An 18,575-nucleotide genomic window follows, 5' to 3' on the forward strand; every position below is an offset into this window, starting at 1 on the left:
AGCCTAAGAACAGTGCTCATGAGGTACACCATGCACCGTCCCATCCCGCACCGTGGCTCGTCAACAGACACCTCTGTCTCCACCATGACTCGTGGGCGCTGCATGGAGCCCACCCAGAGCTGCACCGCCGTCTGGGGCCTACCGACAACAGCATTTCAACAACGACGCTGCTGTACCGTGCTCTTAATACACCACACTTCGTACTGCCCTGCTTCACACCGCAGCCCTGGTCTCACTGACACCGCCTGACACAGTCACTGAGCCGCCATCTGCACCGTGACTTGTTGGCACGCAGGTCGCATCGTCCCGCTTCGCACTGCCGCCTCAACGCCATCCATGCAGTGCTTCTGACTTCGTCATCAGCCCGGAGTTTGATCTGCAACGAGTGTGACTTCAAGGGCCTGATGACACCCCTGCAGCGACCTCCAGTACCGACACCTGTGACGCGAGCAATGCTGCACTCCGGATCTCATCACAAGGATCACAACGCCCTACATTTCCAAGTTACTGTTTGCAGATCTTCCAGACACCGTAGCTGGCCCTCGATACCGCAGCCGGTCTGAACTGTTGGATTTGTTTTTCACGCCACCATGATAGTCCCAGACAGAGCTATTGACTTCAAGGAACTGTATTTTTAACTTGATTCTTGCAAAATTCATATCTTTATTACTGTTTGTTGGATTTTTCTGGTTTTGGTCTTGTTTTACATAGATAAATATTGGCCATGTTTCTAAAATTGCTGTGGTGTCCTTTTGTAATGTTTTCACTGTGTTACTGTGTGTTATGTGCAAATGCTTTACACATTGCTTCTGAGATAAGCTTGACTGTTCGTGCCAAGCTACCAAGGGGTGAACAGGGATTAACTGAGCTGGGTATCTCCCTTATCCTGACTAGAGTGAGGGTCCCTACTTGGACAAGGTGCAAACCGACTGCAAACTAGAGACCCCATTTCTAACATAGAATATCAATATTTATAGAAGTTAAAATTGTCAATTGATAATACAAGTGTGACTGACCATGTTAGGAGCAATCTTTGCAGTGCAAAAATTGTGTAGCTCTTGTGCAACTGCCACTAGCTGCTGGCAACAAGTATTCTGTTTTGGGGTGCAGTAGCTACACCTGGGTTGCAGCTTACTAAACTCCCCTTTTACGTTAAATCCACTGTATTGGTGCAAATGGGAGCCCTTTGTGTTTCTTTATTTTATAACGGATGTGGATCTTCACAGACGTTATAAGCGTGGTTCTTTTAATAGTGATTGTGATCATCAGTAGGTGTGCACATTGGAAAAGGTTAATGATTGCCTTCAGGGCAGCTTTCTTTAGGGTTACTCTGGGCTGATCACCATCATCAGTTTGGTGAAGACCCAATGTACAAGACGAAGGATAGCAGCTGGACACAGAGAAACGGAAGATCTACACCAGTATTGACAAGTCGTGCTTGGACAGTTTTTGGCAATTTCATAGCCTGGAACTTGAGTATTTCCCTTTGCAGTTTGCTGATAGCAAGCCTGATTGGAGTGCTGCTGTTTATCTACTGGCCTACACTGAAGCCCAGCCCGGCCTAATAAGTCCAGAAATGGAGAAATTGCCTTAACCCCCAGCACTACCATAGTCCTGAAGACTTTGCGTAGTGAGGTCACACCTTTTATTCCTTGTGTTCCCCTGATAATGCCTTTCTGCACAGAGGTCCATCACACATTTGGCCTGCACATGAGCTGGATCTAGAGGGGTCTGTAAAGTTCCGGTGTGTGCCGTCTGGTCATATGGCTCAATCCTGCCTGGTTCCCATGGGTCAGGCAGCTGGCTTTCCCCCTCGTCATCACTGTTTGTCTCCATCAAACAGCATGGATGCTGACTCAGAGTCTATAGGATCCTTCAATGTTTGAGGAAAAAAATAGATGTGTTTTTAACTATATTACCAGCACTAGAGGTAATCTTCCTGGTTGCCTTTCTTCTTTTTTCTTCTGAACTTTAAGGTAGTCTTTCTTTTTTCAATTACAGAATTGCTATTTCACTCTTGCAGGATCTATCAAAGTGTTCCTCTTGTTTTTCTCATATTTGGCGTTTGTGATAATCAATATAAATGAACTAGATTTTGGCGGGATGGTTGCAGTTCTACATTTTCCATTGATTGTGTTGAACCATGTCCCTCTATTGTCAGTAACCATGTTGAAACATTCCTGTTACATTTTTAGTAATACTTTGTACATTACCGATGGTATAGGGCAGAGGTCTTCCACCTTTTCTGTAGCCAGAGCCACTTTTGATTGGTGGAAATCATTGTGAGCTATAGAGATCTAAGCAACTCATTGTTACCAGACACCTCCAGACCAGACTTCATTTACATTAATCCTAATGTCCGTAGAGCCAGATACTGTGGTTTGAACAAAAACGTTGACTAGGGTCACTATGACAGGGTTACCTTGTGTGTCACTAAGAGCGGGGTTTTTGGGGATGCAGTTACATGTGAGCTTATGAATGGGATATATGTATATGGGTGACTGAGAACCTGTGCTGTTCGAAATTGTGGCACAGGACATACTGTTTGCCAGATGCGGCACTGTCGCATGTATAGCTCATATCTATAACCATTTTTTTAAATGTGAGAAAGTTAAAGTGCAGAAAAGTGTTCTGCAAAAATGTTTATAATATGGAACGTTTCTGCATTTTAAATTTCTCCCACTTAAAATATATTTTCAGTTATAAATATGGTACCGTATCTACCAGTCACTGGGAGCAAGATACCTCCTGTGTGTAAAGGCAGATCTTTGAAATGGGAGAACATTAAACTGAAGAGGTAACTTTGTTTTTATGGATACATTTTCTCCGCTTTCCAAGTCTCACAATTACAAACACTAGGCATCTTGCTCCCACTGTGCTGTAGACACAGTGCCTTATTTGTAATAAAAAAATACAGCCATTTGTTTAAATAGGAGTAATTTAAAGTGAAGAAACTTGATTCATAAAACTTAAGACGTAATTGACTTAAATGAAAGTGGAGAAAGACATTAAGACTTAGGTCCTGATTTAGATCTTGATGTTATTACTGCCAGTCCGCAGCAGCGGTGGGCCAAGTACTCCGTCAAGCCGATGGTGGTCTACCACTGTATTTAGATGTATTGTGGCTCAGCCACCGGCTGCCTCGACAGTCATCTTCCCAGCCACCAGGCTGGCAGGTTCACGCTGCCCATGTTTAGATGTTACAGTTCTTCAGATGGTGTACTGGCAGCAGATTGCTGACAGAGATAGGACCTCATGGGACCCAATGGACATTGTACAATGGCAGTAGCTGTGGGTTCGCCATGGCAATTGTAAAGGTATTTGTTCAGAGATAACAACACCAAATGGGGATTGATCCTTTTAAGGTTCAAGTTTGAACAACCTGCAGCGTTGGATAGGTACTACCTACCTAGCTGAGGAGGAAATTCTTAATACCATGGACGTCTCCATAAATAGTATTGAGGTGCCTTTAGCACATAGTGGGGCAGAGATACTCGGGAGGATCCGAAAATTAGTGCCTGACCAAACATTGGCGGCGCCATGTCGCGTAGGCTCTCATTATCCTAATGAGGCTACTGGATTCGGGCTACTGGATTGTGGGGAACTGAGTCCAATCCCACACCATGTGACAATTGTTGGCCTAATCCGGGTTTTCCGGCTAACTAGCAGTGCCTCATCTCTGCCCAAGAGGAGGGATGATTGTGGCGACCGGGGCACATGACAGGAATGAATCCTCAGGGGAATCGTGGTCGATCAGATCTCATCCTTTTCTCTCACATATGCGAAGACAAACAGAAGCGGAGAATGGTTCAATAAGGTTTATTGAATTAACTGCATCTTAGATAAAATGGCATGAACTGCAATAACTAGGATGATAAAACACGCTAGAAGCAAAATAGTGACAAGAAAAGTGAAACACAAGAACAGTCCAACCATACTGTCACTATGCGTAATATATGTGGTTCCTACCTAAGTTATGTTAGAGCACAGCGTGCTAAACCCTTATCCGCCCTTCAGGTTTTCCCCCCTGGTAAGACATCCCCCATACCTGAGCAAGGAAGCCTGTTGTCTAGAAACAAACTATCCTCATGTAGGCCAGGGAGTCTAAGCAGGCAGCTGTAATGAAGGCAGTCAGCATGCAGTCGTGGTCATCTAGCTGTAATCTCCCTCTAATGTGAAAGGGACAGAAAAGTGTTTTATAATAAAACAGCTGATGTTCTGAGAAAATGTCCCCACGTAAAGATGTGTATGTTTCTCTGAATGTTGGAGACAAAGCGTACTATTTTGCAGGCAACTCTGTCTGGCTGCAGCCTTGAGGAAAGCACAAAGTGAAAAGAATGTCTTGCTAGGAAAATAATGCCTTCCTACGCGAAAGAACAACTAGGTAAAGAAAATAAAACAGCACTGCAAATGTGGCATATGCTAGAAAAATAAAAAAAAGCTGAATAAAATGTAACTGGGTTAAAGTGCACAGCGGTAGGCCTAGTTGCTAAAATAACATGGCTAAAATAGCTATACAACTGAGGGAAGACACACACACCCCACACCAAGGCATACATGCTGAAAACACACATTCCCATACATCAATGACACAACATACACACACTATCGAATTTACATCCACACACACCAAAACTACACCCACACACGGCACAACTACGTACTCCTCTGCACGTGCACATACACTTGCACGATATCACAGCTACACATATTACAACAACGACACCACACAACAAGCATACTCACCTGAATGTCAAACACAGCAACACAACCACCCATACACAACAACAGCAGACCCACATGCAAGTGGTACCCAGTCTGACACAACCATATCACCCACTACACCTCCCTTGACCTCACCCAGACAATCCAATCACACGCACACATACACTCACTGGCTCACATCCACAGTGGGTAGCACAACACTACAGGTACATGTCCCCTTGCAATTTGCATGTATGGGCAACACTGACAAGTGTGATTGTGAGGTTAATTGTGGTGCCAGCATTAATTTGGCAATGAATGCTGACACCATGATGACCGTTGTGTATGTATGTGTGTGTGATATATGTTGTGTACCAGTGTGTCCCCATCCGTCTGACAAAATTGTGTGCCTGACATATTGTAGGAAGCTGGCCTGGTGTGTGGTGGGTACCTACCTTATACCAGGTCCAGGTATCCACTGTTAGTGTAGTGTAGGTAGTGTCTGGAAGCCAGGCTCTCTAGGGGTAGCTGTGAATGAGCAGCCAAGGTTTATCTAGGAGACATGCAAAGCTCATGCAAAACTACTGTAGTCACACAGCACTTAAACACATGAGAGAAAACACTCCGTTGTACAAAAATAAAGGTACTTTATTTTTGGTCACACAATACCACAAGATACTAGAAGGGCAATCCTCCAATAGGAGGTAAGTAATACACTAAATATATACACTAGTAAACAGCAATAGGCATAGAAAAGGTTAGAAAACAGTGCAAATATAGACAATAATGACCCTAGGGAGAGCCCAAACCATATGCTAAAAAAAATGGAATGCGAACACAGGACCCACTCCTAGGTAAGAGGAATGTGTAGAGGGGAGCTCGGAGTACTAGAAAACCACAGCGGTAAGTAACACAGAACCCCCTCAGCGACCAGGAAAGCAGGAGTAAGTTACTGGAATTTCCCCATATCACCCAAAATGAAGGAAAAAAAGAAAAGAAGACACCAAGACAAGACTGCAAGAAACCAGCAGTGGATTCCTGGAGATGAATACCTGTGGAGAGAGGGGAGTCCCAGAGTAGTAGGAGCTACTACCCACCCAGCTTACAGGAGTTGGTCGACAGAGATGAAGAGAAGGTCAGCACTGCAGATCTGGAGCCAGAGAAGAGTTCCTGAGGGATGCAGAAGATGTCCCACGCTGGAAGGAAGATTGCAGATGCGTGTCGGTGCCGGAATTCCACCAACAAGCCTTGGCAAAGGCAAATGTCGTGGTTGGCAAAAAGTGGAGCTGCCGAGGACCAGCAAGGCCCAGGAGGACTCAACCCAGGAGGGGAAATCAGAGGTGACCCTCAGTGACACAAGGAGCCCACAGGAGCAGAGGCAACACCCACAGGAGTCCCACAGGAAGGGGACACAGGAGTTGCAAAAGGGCCTACGCAGCACGACTGAAGAAGGGTCCCAAGTTGCAGGAGAACCATGCAGAGGGCTGTGCGTCGCAGGTGCTGGGGGCTGGAGCTACACATAGCCTGAAGGATCCCTTGGAGGAGACTCAAACAAGCCTTTGCAGCTGCAAGAGGCGCGATGCACGGAGTTACTGTCCTTCATGGGAAGGCAAGGGCTTACTTCCACCAAAGTTGGACAGCTGGCAGAGAAGACCAAGAAGTCTACTCCGGACCACCAGGTGTGATGCAGGATACAGGCAGCTCAGGATGAGAGGAGATCCACGCATCCGATCGTCGTTGCAGCAGGTGCCTGCAGATGCAAAGGAGTGACTCCTTCACTCCAAGGGATATTCCTTCCTCCTTCTTATGCAGGCTGAAGACGTGCCACTTTCAGAGGATGCACCGCGGGGGAAATGTTGTAGAAGCTGGAAGGAGCCGTGGAAACAATGTTGTAAGAAGTGTCTTCTTCGTGGATGCAAATTGTCGGTTCCTGGAGGGTCCAGTCGCGGTTTTAGTGTCTAGAAGTCAAAGTGGAGATTGCAGAGGAGTCCTGCTGGAATCTTGCTAGCCGAATCTGAGCACCCACCCAAGAGAGAGACCCTAAATAGGCCTGGAGCTGGGATTGGTCACCTAGTCAGGTGACCACCTATCAGGAGGGGACTCAGACGTCACCTGCCTGGCCTGGCCACTCAGATGCTTCCAGAGGTTCCTGCCAGCCTTGGATTCAAGATGGCAAACCTGGGGACCCGCTGGAGGAGCTCTGGTCACCCACCTTTCCATTGTCCAGTTTCGCGCCAGAGCTGGGACTGGTGGTCCCTGAACAGGTGTAGACTGGTTTATGCATGGAGGGCACCAGATGTGCCCTTCAAAGCATACCAGTAGCTTGGGAGGCTACCCTCCCAAGCCATGTAACACCGGTTTCCCTAAGGGAGAAGGTGTGATCTGTCTTCCAGGGCATGAGCTATTCAAGCAGCAGGAGGGCAGAAACCTGTCTGAGGGGTGGCATCAGCTGCCGGGAAATCCCTGGAAGACTGGTAGGAGCAATGCCAGTAGTCCTCTAAGCAGCCCCCAGAGTGCATGGAATCATACTTACAATACTGGCAACAGTATTGGGGTATGATTCTGACATGTTTGATACCAAACATGCCTAGGTTCGGAGTTACCATTATGTAGCTGGACGTAGGTAGTGATCTATGTCCAGTACAATCATAAAATAACCCTGCACTCACAAAGTCCATGAAAATGGCACAGGAGTTTATGGGAGCACCTCTGCTAGTGCAGGGGTGCCCTCACACACAGGTACTTGCACCCTGCTCTCTGGGCTAGGAGGGCCTGCCATAGGGGTGACTTAAAGTGACCTGGTGCAGTGACCTAAGGTGAAAAAGGGTGCATGCACCCTTTCACGCAGGCTGCGATGGCAGGCCTTCAGGACACTTTGCATGGGCTCCCCATGGCTGGCATAATACATGCTGTAGCCCATGGGGATCCCCTGGTACCCCAGTGCCCTGGGTACCCATGTACCATGTACTAGGGACTTACATGGGGGTACCAGTATGTCAAATGTGGGGTGAAAATGGTACGTTAGCAAGTTAGAAGGGAGAGAGCATAATCACTGGGGTCCTAGTTAGCAGGATCCCAGTGAACACAGTCAAACACACTGACAACAGGCAGAATATGGGGGTTAACCATGCCAAGAAAGAGGGTACTTTCCTACACGTATGCATGTCACAATAATGTAAAACAAAAAAAATACTGAGACGTGTATGAATGCAGTGGTCCCAAGCTCATGTGCAGTGACCCCACCATGTACACCACCAATGCGAGTTCCCTACCATCAAGTCTAGTGATGGGGGGTGGTCGTGGTTTTTCTGTGGCCAGTGGCTGCAGCGACTGGAGGTCTTGTCCAGTTGTGTCCAGTCAAAAACAGAAGTGGAATTGGAAACAAAGGTAAGTTTTTAACTCATTCTCCTTCGAATCCGCCAACTCAAATGTGGAGGTTGGACCTCCACAGTTGGCTTGGCGGTAAGGCACATCCAAATCTGCTTGGCAGTATGGGTGACTGGAGGCCTACTGCTAGCTACTATTTGTAATGGCACCGTCACTGCGGCTGAGGATACCTGGAGAAAACGGCACGACTTGGGCGGTGTATTGCCTATGGGACCCCTAACATCTAAACTGGGCGGACGGACCGCCAAGCCAACTGAGGGGTTTCAGGCGAAAAAGTGACTACAGGACCATTACCGCCAAGATCTAAATCAGACCCTTAATGTTTAACAGAAATATTTTTCTTGACTTTAGATTTCTCCCATTTTAAATAAAATGTATTCTTTTCAGTTAGAAGTATAGCACAGTGTTTATCTAGTGGTCACTGGGAGCTAGAAGGCTGCTGTTAATGAATGCAACACTTTGAAATGGGAGAAAATAACAATGAAGAGTTATCTTAATCATTATGGTAACATTTCATTTTAAACCATTTATGGCATTCAGAAACATCATTTTATTTTTGCGCTCCAATGTTGAGATGACAAAGACTTCCATTTAAGAGTTAAATACCTCATTGCTCAGTTCTTCACTTCTGTGCTCTAGCCTGAGTTATATACAGTCTTATGATAACGTAAAATATACACCGCTTTCCTTTAACTTTACAATGAAAGTGTGACCCTGTGCTCATTTAAAAATGAAGTTGAGGCTGCAAGCTACCTTGAAGGTGTCTGCGAACTACTGTTAGCTCGTCATTGACTGGTTGAAGACTCCTGGTATAGAGCATATGTATCCAAGGGTTTTGGTTTATCACTCTTGTTACTTCATTGCCCCTTTTTACTGTTAAACCTTCCTTTTTACTCTGCCCACATATTTATCTAATTTTAGATATTAAAGTGTTGTCCTTTCAAAAACTCACAATTCTGGCAGGACATTCCCCTCTGCTACTGTATTGTATTGTGCCCTTTCTCATTCACTGCATCCTCGTATGAGTTTAGCTTATACTACACATCCACAGTTACATGGGGAGTCAGCCTAACTTAGGAGGTCAAGTTTTAGTTCCACACTGAGGATTTATTGTCCTAGTTGGTTAGGATGGGCATTCTTGTTCTAAATTGGTACTGGGAGGGGGGGGTGGTCTCTGAACACGCTTTGGTGACTGCTTTAGCTAGTATGCCTGTTGAGATACATGACAGTGTGGGTCAGAAAACTTTGCAGCCTGGCTGGGTGCGACCACCGATATGGTAGCCCCTATATGGGAAGTTAAGCTGAGGAGGACATCCTCTTTGGCCCCCTAGTTTTAATGAGAGACTGTGAGCTCTTAGACAGGCTCGTCACCATCAAGAGTGAGTATGGAGGAAGAAATATGAGGAGCATGAAAAAGCTTGCTCATAAGAGCAGGCTTAGGGAATATAAATTAGCCCTCAAACAGGAAACAACCTTATATTGCACCACTAAAATCGAATCTGCTGCATCCAGTAAAGAAGTTGTTAAGTTGGTGCAGCGGTTCTCTTCTCCTCCAGCTGGGGAATTAGATGGTTCAATAGATTTTTGTAATCAGTTGGCTGTTTTTTTTCCTTAGCTCTAAATCACCAATAATTATGAGGAACCTGAACTATCTAAAACAAAAAAAATTGCATGTGGCAGTCCCCACGTAGTGAGCTGCAGTTGGAACCTCTTTTTACTCCAGAGTCTATAGACCAAAAGTCTAACTTACTCACAGTTTTTTCATCTCTTACTCCTGAAATGGTGACACATCTTCTGAGTACCAGGGTCACCCCTGAAAACCATGTAGACCTGCAATTTAGCATATGGCAGCCAGTTTTGTTTAGTGTCCTCTTGCGTTCTTAATGAATAAAGCTATCTCCTCTGGCTGCAGTCTGCGGCATTGGAAGGAGGCTGTGATATGGCCTATTTAAAAAAGTTAAAAAAAGAAGCCCAATTTTGATAATAAAGATCCTAAAAACTACCATCCCATCCCAGTACTCCCACTTCTGGACAAAATTCTTGAGCAGCACCTAAACAGCCATTTGCTGAAGTTTGTGGAAGAGGGAGGACAGTTGGATATATCTCAGTTCGCCTTGCGGAAACATAATGGAATCAAAACTCCATTGGTTGCAGCCATGGACTGCTTCCGGCGGCTAGTGGCTGAAGGGCAAGGCGTGGCTCTGATTCTGTTAGTCTTGCCTTCGAAACCATATCCACTTCTCTGCTGGTTAAACATCTACATGAAATGGGCATTACATATAGGGCACTGGCATTATTGTCCTTCTTCCTTAAGGATTGCTCTCAAAGGGTGATGCTAAATCAGTATTACTTTTTTTTTGCCTTGTGGAGTACTGCAGGGCTCCTCTTTGTGTTATTTAATCCTTACTTTTCTTCACTTGCATTAATAGTTCTTATGGGCTGTATGCAATATCGTACACTGACAAAGAGATCATTGAGCCATTCCCTAAGAACTCGCCAGCTGCCACCGTAGATAACTTTTCCCGTTGTCTGTGTGCGCTCACAGAATTTTCTCATATCAATGGGGAAAAGACGTAGGTGTTGCTCTTTGCGATGCAAGCCTCGATTTAGAATGACAACTGGTGGCTGGGCACTTTAAATACGCTCCATGTTCCAGTGGAGAAGCCCAAAAATCTTGGGGTGGACAGACCATTCATACAGTAGCGACCTGTTTTGGGCTGATAAGGAAGCTAAATAAATTCTTCCCCTTTATCCCTTTTTCAGCACGGAAACAGGTTGCTCTGGAATTAGTTATGTTCAGAATGGACTACTGTGATGCCCTATATTTGAACTCAAATATTGGTACCCAGAGAGAACTGCAGGTAGCACAGAATGCTCTCTATAGGGCAGTTCTTGACATTCCAAAGCACCGTTCAGTTGCTGCAGGACTGCAAGAGTTGCACTGGCTCCCCACCAGTAAGCAGATTAAGTTTAAGGCTATCTGCTTTGTACAGAAAGCTCTCCATCAAAAGGAGTCAAGCTGGGATGAGGGAGATGTTCCACTGCTACATCCCAGGTAGAAATTGCCATTCAGCCCTATTCATAATCTGATAATCTGGTTAACCTGCCTAGAGGCCGCAAGATGAGATTTGGGGGGGATGGGTGTTGGTTGGTCTGTTGTTTTTTTTGGGGGGGGGGGTCTAAGCACCTATTTTTATGTAGGGTCTAATTGAAACTTGTCTTAATTATAGTTCATATCTTTCACTATATTCTGGTGGCCAAATAAGCAGTCACTTTTGTGAATGAGCTCACGTTTGACTTTTTTTCTTTTTCTTTTCTAACTATGTAGATGGTAATGGAGGTCTGTACCGTGCACTGGAGGATAACAAGATCCTGGAAGACATGGAGCGGCGTGGCATCCAATATATCCATGTCTATTGTGTGGACAATATTCTTGTCAAAATGGCTGACCCTGTCTTCATCGGGTTCTGTGTGTCACGAAGAGCAGACTGTGGTGCCAAGGTGAAGAGCATGTTTTTCTATTTCCACTGGTGTGAGTGATGTGTCCATGCTTCACATTGACCTTTGGCATTATTTTGCTATTGTATAAATAATTTGTATTCATCTGAGAGTATGGTGAGAAGACACATTCAAGAGAAGGGCTCTTGTTGGCATAGTTTGCTTTTATAAGGAACTTATTTTTCTTAAAAAAACATTCAAGTATAAAGTGACCTTTGTCTTGTGGTGGTCATTGAAATTTATAAACCCAAATCATCTCTACCTTGGTTAGAGACAGAAACATTTCACATCACTCATGTAACGCCAATGTTAATTCCAAAAAGTATTAAAACTGTTCTCCATAAACAACTGGACTGAAAACCACTTCAAGGACACAAAGTAGGAAATTGCATCAGACAGATGCATCTTTATTAGAAATAAATTTGACACTCATATGTTCATTGCAATAACCTAGATTGTAGTGCAACGTCAGTTGGAAGAAGTTGATTATTCTGCTCAGGTGTGAAGGTTCCTTAACATAAGCAATGCGTTTTTTGCCATTATTTTTCATCAAAACCTGCTTTTATTAGTTTTATTTTTCACTCACAAATTTAGAAATCCGTAATTTATCCAAACAATCTGTGTCTTAAGAGATAGGCTGAACGGCTGGAAAGATAACTGTAACCTGTGTTTTTGTCTTCCATGCTGTCATTGTTTTTTGAGGCATGTGTCATTTGTAATTGAATGCAGTTTAGGAGCAGAGATAGAGGGCTCGCCTGTGGACTAAGCTTGGTCTGCTTGGAAATTATGGGAAAACTACATGCTCATCTGTTTGAGGCTCCCAACTTACAAAAAGAGCCATAGAAGTAGGTGAACACCTCCTGCCTTGTTGAGGCCTCACTATAACTCCATTTGTTCTTCTGCACTAAGATGCTATTGTCTCTTATGCTAGACATAAAACCCTTCATGTTAAAAGCCTTACCACCGACTTTCTGAAAATCATGGCATCCTCACGATGGGCGTCAGTGTTGCACTCCTATGTTTTATTAAGGCCAGGGACCAAAAACAAGGTGCCATATTTACTTGTAGATATGGAGAAGACATGTGAGCCTTTAACACAGGTCCTGTCATTTATCCGGCTCCTCGTCTGACTTGTGAAACCTAGTCCTAGGTCAGAGGTGGAATATCCAAGCCTGATCTTCTCTGGTCCAAGAGCTATTGGCTTAAGGGCAGATCCATCCAAGATGTAGATACAGAAAATGGGAGTACTATCCAAGAAAGAGTTCCTACTCGAGCATCTATGTGGCCTACTTGCACCTCTGAACGTCTTCAGTTTTTTCTATAAGGGACCAGAGTTCAAGCCTACTCTTCAGGCAGGCAGGTACACTCCAAAGTCACCTGACTATCTCTGTTCCAGGATTTTGCTAGTAAGACCACATCATTTTGTTTAATGGCAGTCTAAACAGGGCTGCCTCAAAATCTTAACTCCTCAGTTCTCAGATGCAGAACTTAGTTATATTATGTTTAAAATTCCTACAGCTTCTGGTAAACTTCCAGTTCCACTGCTGCAGAGGTTTTTGGAGTGTCCCTTAGAAGCTGAAACAAGAATATAGTACAGGACTCAAGGGCCACTCTTAATCTAGGAGGTGGTGGGGTGAGATTCCACAAAAATAGCAGATGTTTTTGTTTTTCTATTCCTTATACAAAGTAAGTATATTGACCCACTGGAGAAGCAAGTTTATGCTATTTAGCCCAGAGGTCCCAGGACTGCAAACTATTCAGACCTTATAGAGATCTGTGATAGGTCTTTGTGGGAATCTGGTATTCCTGAAGTGAATCAGATGGAAGGACTATCATCTGTACAAAAAAGTGTTCTTTTCTTAGAATTGCTTGACTTCCTGCCAGAGACATCCCATTTCAGCTGAATTAAACACTTGCTTTTGTGTTGATTCTTATGCTTGGCTACACATGATATATTTTTTAAAATGGTGAGTTGATTAGTAGTACCTTAAATCAGGGAATTACAAATACATGCTGCCTTTGCACAAAAGCTATTAAGCCGATCTTTTGGTAGCAGGATAAAACATATTAAAATGAATTTGTACTAAAGTGGTATGTTGCTTGGAACCTGTGACTGATGCAAAGCCAAAGACAGGCATCAAGGAAGTCAAAGGTCTTGCCTTCTCAGGGTACAATGTCTGCAACTTTCCCCCGCCACCCTGAATACCGGTATAGTACTAGTTAAATGGAAGTTCAGGAAGGCAAGACTAGGGAGCTGGCCACAAAAAAAACAGCATTAAGGAGAAAACCTATGGAGAAAATCAGACTGCTATTAAAAAAATGTGGAAGTCAATATGAGCTTTTTTCCAACCGGTAGATTCAAACTGGGGATTCCTGAGTGAGCAACATTTTCAGGGGTCTTCTTGAAGGGTTGCATCTCTTTAAATATCAGAATTGAGCTTCTTAAATAGAAAGGGCTGACATCTAATCTGAAAGGGGAAATTCCATAATGGAGAGGAAAATAATAAGAGGCTGTCTTGGGTTGGTCGAGGGAAGATAGAAAAAAAATCTCCTTTATTCTCCTTTAAGATTAAAATAAAAGTAGAATTGAGTTAAAATTAAAGAATTGATGGGGAAACAAAATGGTTGCTGCTATCAAGAATCTATATAATGAGCAGTGAGAAAATACGATCCCCGAGGAGTAAGGATTACGTCAGTCCGGGAAGGCAATTTGGTGACTGCTAAAATAAACATGCACAAAGCCATGTGTCCTTTAAAGAAAGCTCCAGTCGTTCTGGTATTTGCTATTGCCTTTGCAGTGCTCACTGAAACCTCATGGAAGAACATGAGAACCCGTCAACATTACTGTTCTCATAGAAATCTTCAGTCAAAAGGCAATCCCTTAAATCAACCACTGCACAATATATAAAATGGTATGTCTTTAAGGGCATTCAGAACCCACCTCTATGGCAGATGCCATTTTGATCATCTGTTCAGACTCATTTATTTGTATGTTTGACGTCTGATGCTGCCCAAGCTTCCTAGTCAGAACTCAACCTTTTATCTGTTAAAGGGAGGTCTCCTTATCTCCCAGTGCACTCATCTCCCGTCCCCCACCCCCCCACCCCCAATATAAGTCTGGCCTTGCTTTGTGTCCCCAAGCTGACACCTGAAGAATGTCAAATGTAATAATAATTTGCCCAGAAGTACTGTGCTGCGATGTTGTATCTTAGTCCGTAAGGAAACTCTATTGTAGGGGATGTATTTTCACAGTTTAGAACTGAATATCCTGAATGGGGATAGAATGCACCACCACAAAAGCCCATATGGTGATGAAGACCTCCGTAGCTGAGGGAGAGGACTAATCAAACCTGTGAACCCACCTTCACTCTTGGGCCTGGGTGGGAGCCGAGGCAACAGCCATGAACGACTCGGTACCAACACGTCCAAAAGGCCACAAGGCTTCAGGGCCGAAAAGCTCCACAGACCAGGTTGGAGCAGAGATTGAAGTACTTTCATTACCGAGCTCAAAACTTTGGAGGCCCCAATTCTAGAAAGACTTGTGGAGGAGCTTGAAGCATGACAGAAATGCCTCTTTGTTCACCAGACACGGGCAGAATTTTGGCAAAGCCTCTGCACCAAACACCTTTCTCCCTGTATCCTCCCGTTCCAAAGACAAGGAAGCTTACTTTCGAAGAAGAATTCGTATACAACGCTGTACGACAGCCAGTGCACAAGAAATGCAAGAACTAAACCAACGGCACATCCTCCACCTTCGCCTACCACACCAAAGCAAGCGTCATATGCTGCTGCCACTTTACCACCACTACCTTCTTCACCATGGTCCCTTACACCACCAACACGACCTCTACCACCTAGACCAATCTTACCACTCCCACGTCTCCCACCAGTCTTTAGAGTGGTGTATTCACTCCTTCTCGTACTCAGGAAGCGAGAACCAGGCAGCAGATGATCCATGGGAAGATTACAGTGTTGATCCTTCTGAGGGTCATGACATCAAGCCTTACCTCACAAAACCATCTTCCCAACAGATAACACAACTGAATACCATGCTGTTATTCAAAAAGTGACTTGACAACATAATGTTGCAGTGAACATAGTGGAAGAGGAAGTAAAGACACTCTAAAAAACGGAGAGCAGTGTTCAGTTGTTACCCATGTCAAAGGGTATAATAAAATCTGCCCCGGACACCTTAAAAGACCCGGCCAGGGTGGTTACTTACAGCTGAATAGACAAAAGTACAAGGCTTCTCTGAAGACCCTATACATCATGGACAGTTTCCACCAGACTCTTTAGAAGTACATACAGCTATAAAGCGGGAATCTGCACAAAACACTCTGGATGCCCTACCCCTTATAAAGTAAGTAAACCCATAAATGCTCAGATAAACAGGTTGCTTTAGGTCCCACATCCCACTGGTGCATCGCCATTTCTGTAGCATTGTAGCCAAAAAATCACAGATGTCATTGGGACAAAATAGAAGCATTAATACAGCCTCTTCTTGAGGCATACAGAAAGCGTGGTGAGGAACTTGTGTCTGAAGGGAATTTCCATCCCCAATGACACTGCAGACATGCCCAAATGGGATGTAAATACCAGCATATTGGTCTGTAGGCAGGCTTGTGTCAGTGTCTCAGGTTTCCAATTGATGGTGCCAAAACACATTCTCAACATTCTCCTCGATGGGGAGCATCTTTGTGCTCTCCAGGTGGGCAAAATGTGTGGGGGAAAAAAAACACAGATATTGCCAAATCCATGGGGACACTACAAACAACCGCCTCAAAGGGCACATTTCATAAGCAATAACCAGGAGGCTCACCAAACCAAGGCCATGGTTTTGGTTCCCAGACACCAACCTATCAACGGCAACAACAGCAGACATATCAGGATCCCCAGACCACCATGGGATACTGAAGGGAAAGCTATAGCGAAAACAGCGGAAGAGGCAGGGTTAAAAGTGGGTCCTCAAAAAAGAGCCCGTGCCATTAAGCACTGACTCTCCCAGACCTCCAAATGATCACATAACACCAGTCTTGATCAAGATGAAGGATTTCCACCCAATGAGTGATTGCAATAGTTCAATACTGCCATTGCCTTGATATCCACATCACCACCAGGGCAAAGGCTATTCAGTTAACAACATCTTGCACTGCTCGAAGAAGTAGTTCAAGCCTTACTTCAAAAAGGGGCCATACAGCCAATCACCCTACATCAAGGTGTATACTCGGAGTACTTCCTCATTCCCAAAAGGACGGTACACTGCAGCTCATACTACACTTCGTACTGCTCAATTAGTTCATCTTATCTGAGCATTTTCATATGACCACCTGACAGGATGTTATTGTAATGCTCCAACAGGGAGACTTTGTGACAAATTAGTTCTCAAGGGTGTCTCCTTTCACTTGCCGATGTATGCAGCACATCACCGGAATCTGATTTGTGTTATGTGGTCAACACTACCAGTTCAAAGTAATTCTCTCCATAGTCCTAACAGCAACAAGGGTCTTCACCAAATGTCTCGCTGTCATGGAAGCTTACTTTGAGGAGGGGTTTAGGAGCATCCATATATTCCCTTATCTAGATGACTGGCTGATCAAGAACAGCAGCAGGAAAATTGCCTAGTGCACACTCAAATGCCACTCGGTATCCTATACCACCTAGGGTTTACACTTGATATAAAGCAGTCCCATCTCCAACCTCAGTAGATACAGCCTTTCTTAGGATCAGACAGAACCATGTCATGTGGTAATCTTACATCAATGAACAGAGCGATGGAATTTCAGCAGCTTCATATTTTTCAGTCTACTTTCCCAGTGCCAGAATTGAGAATTGGAACAGAATTGCTTTAGATTATGGCATCATGCATAGCAATGTTATTGGATGCCAGATTAGCCCTCTCCAGCAATGCCTTGTCAGTCAGTGGTTAGAAGCAGAAGGTCAGCTCGAATATGTTGTCCTTATATCTTTCACTATGGACGAGTTAGGAATGTTAGGAAGGTTCTTTTATGATCTATGTCACTGTGTCTTGGCCTGGCTTGGGCAATGATCTTTGTTCATCACCCAAAAAAATGTGATGACTACGTTGTAACAGATGTATTGTTGTTTAAGACCTAGAAAAATACAAAAAAGTACAAAGAGCACTTGTGTATCATAGTGACAGAACAAGAGCCTTCCTCAAGACTACTCAACTTTTTGTTGACTATACAATACTGCAGAGGGCAAAAAGTTTCAATGCAGGTATTGCAAGATACATTGTAAAATAATTTCATCCTGTCATGCTAAAGCGAAGTGGTTGCTTTCAGTACCTCTAAAAATGCAGACAACACAGAAGAAGCATTTGCAGTGCAATGGGTCTCGCGTTGCTTGAGTTATTAGCATTGTAAATTCATAACTGGACTTTTCTTGCCACATAAATTGAAAATGAAAAGTAAAACAGTTGCCATGACAGAGCCGATTGAATATGCCATGGCCAGCATGAGCGTAAAGGAGAGACACAAAAAGAAAAAAGTTTGCTTGCAGTCAAACTAATTGGCAAACATGCAGTTATCCATGTAAGAGGGTCGGCCTGCAAGACGGTAAAAAAACGCCCTAAGGCGGGACACACGTAAAGCATTTACCAATGATAAAGGATTTTTGAAAGGCAAGTCAGGAATGAGTGAAAGTGATGGGCATGACTAAAAGCCCACAATACTTACAACAGGTCAAACCACTTTCACGCTCCACCTAAAAAGGGGGCTACAATGGCTTTTTCAGTTAACCTTTCCCTAGCTAGTATATGAAACATTGCAACATTGTCAACACCACACATGTTCACTAAATCTTACTGTGTGGTTGTATTAGCCTTCCAAAAAGGCATGGTTGTCCAAACAGTATTAAGAACACTTTTTAAACATCTTCATCATCTGCTCACTAAGCACTGTGGGGAGATTACTGCTTTATAGTTAATGCAAAGCATGTGTAGCTGCAAAATGGAAAATGTTATCCTG

The 18,575-nt window shown here is 44.1% G+C and overlaps 1 protein-coding gene across 1 annotated transcript in view; it reads left to right on the top strand.

Annotated features, from left to right (window-relative positions):
* The window catches only part of UAP1L1 (UDP-N-acetylglucosamine pyrophosphorylase 1 like 1), a 165,999-nt gene that overhangs the window by 63,579 nt on the left and 83,845 nt on the right, over nt 1-18,575 (top strand). The window contains exon 4 of the mRNA XM_069241458.1: nt 11,420-11,592. Coding sequence (XP_069097559.1) covers nt 11,420-11,592 — 173 coding nt within the window. The remainder of the gene's footprint in view (nt 1-11,419; nt 11,593-18,575) is intronic.

This window comes from Pleurodeles waltl, chromosome 6 (genome assembly GCF_031143425.1).
Source record: "Pleurodeles waltl isolate 20211129_DDA chromosome 6, aPleWal1.hap1.20221129, whole genome shotgun sequence".
Lineage (NCBI taxonomy): Eukaryota > Metazoa > Chordata > Amphibia > Caudata > Salamandridae > Pleurodeles > Pleurodeles waltl.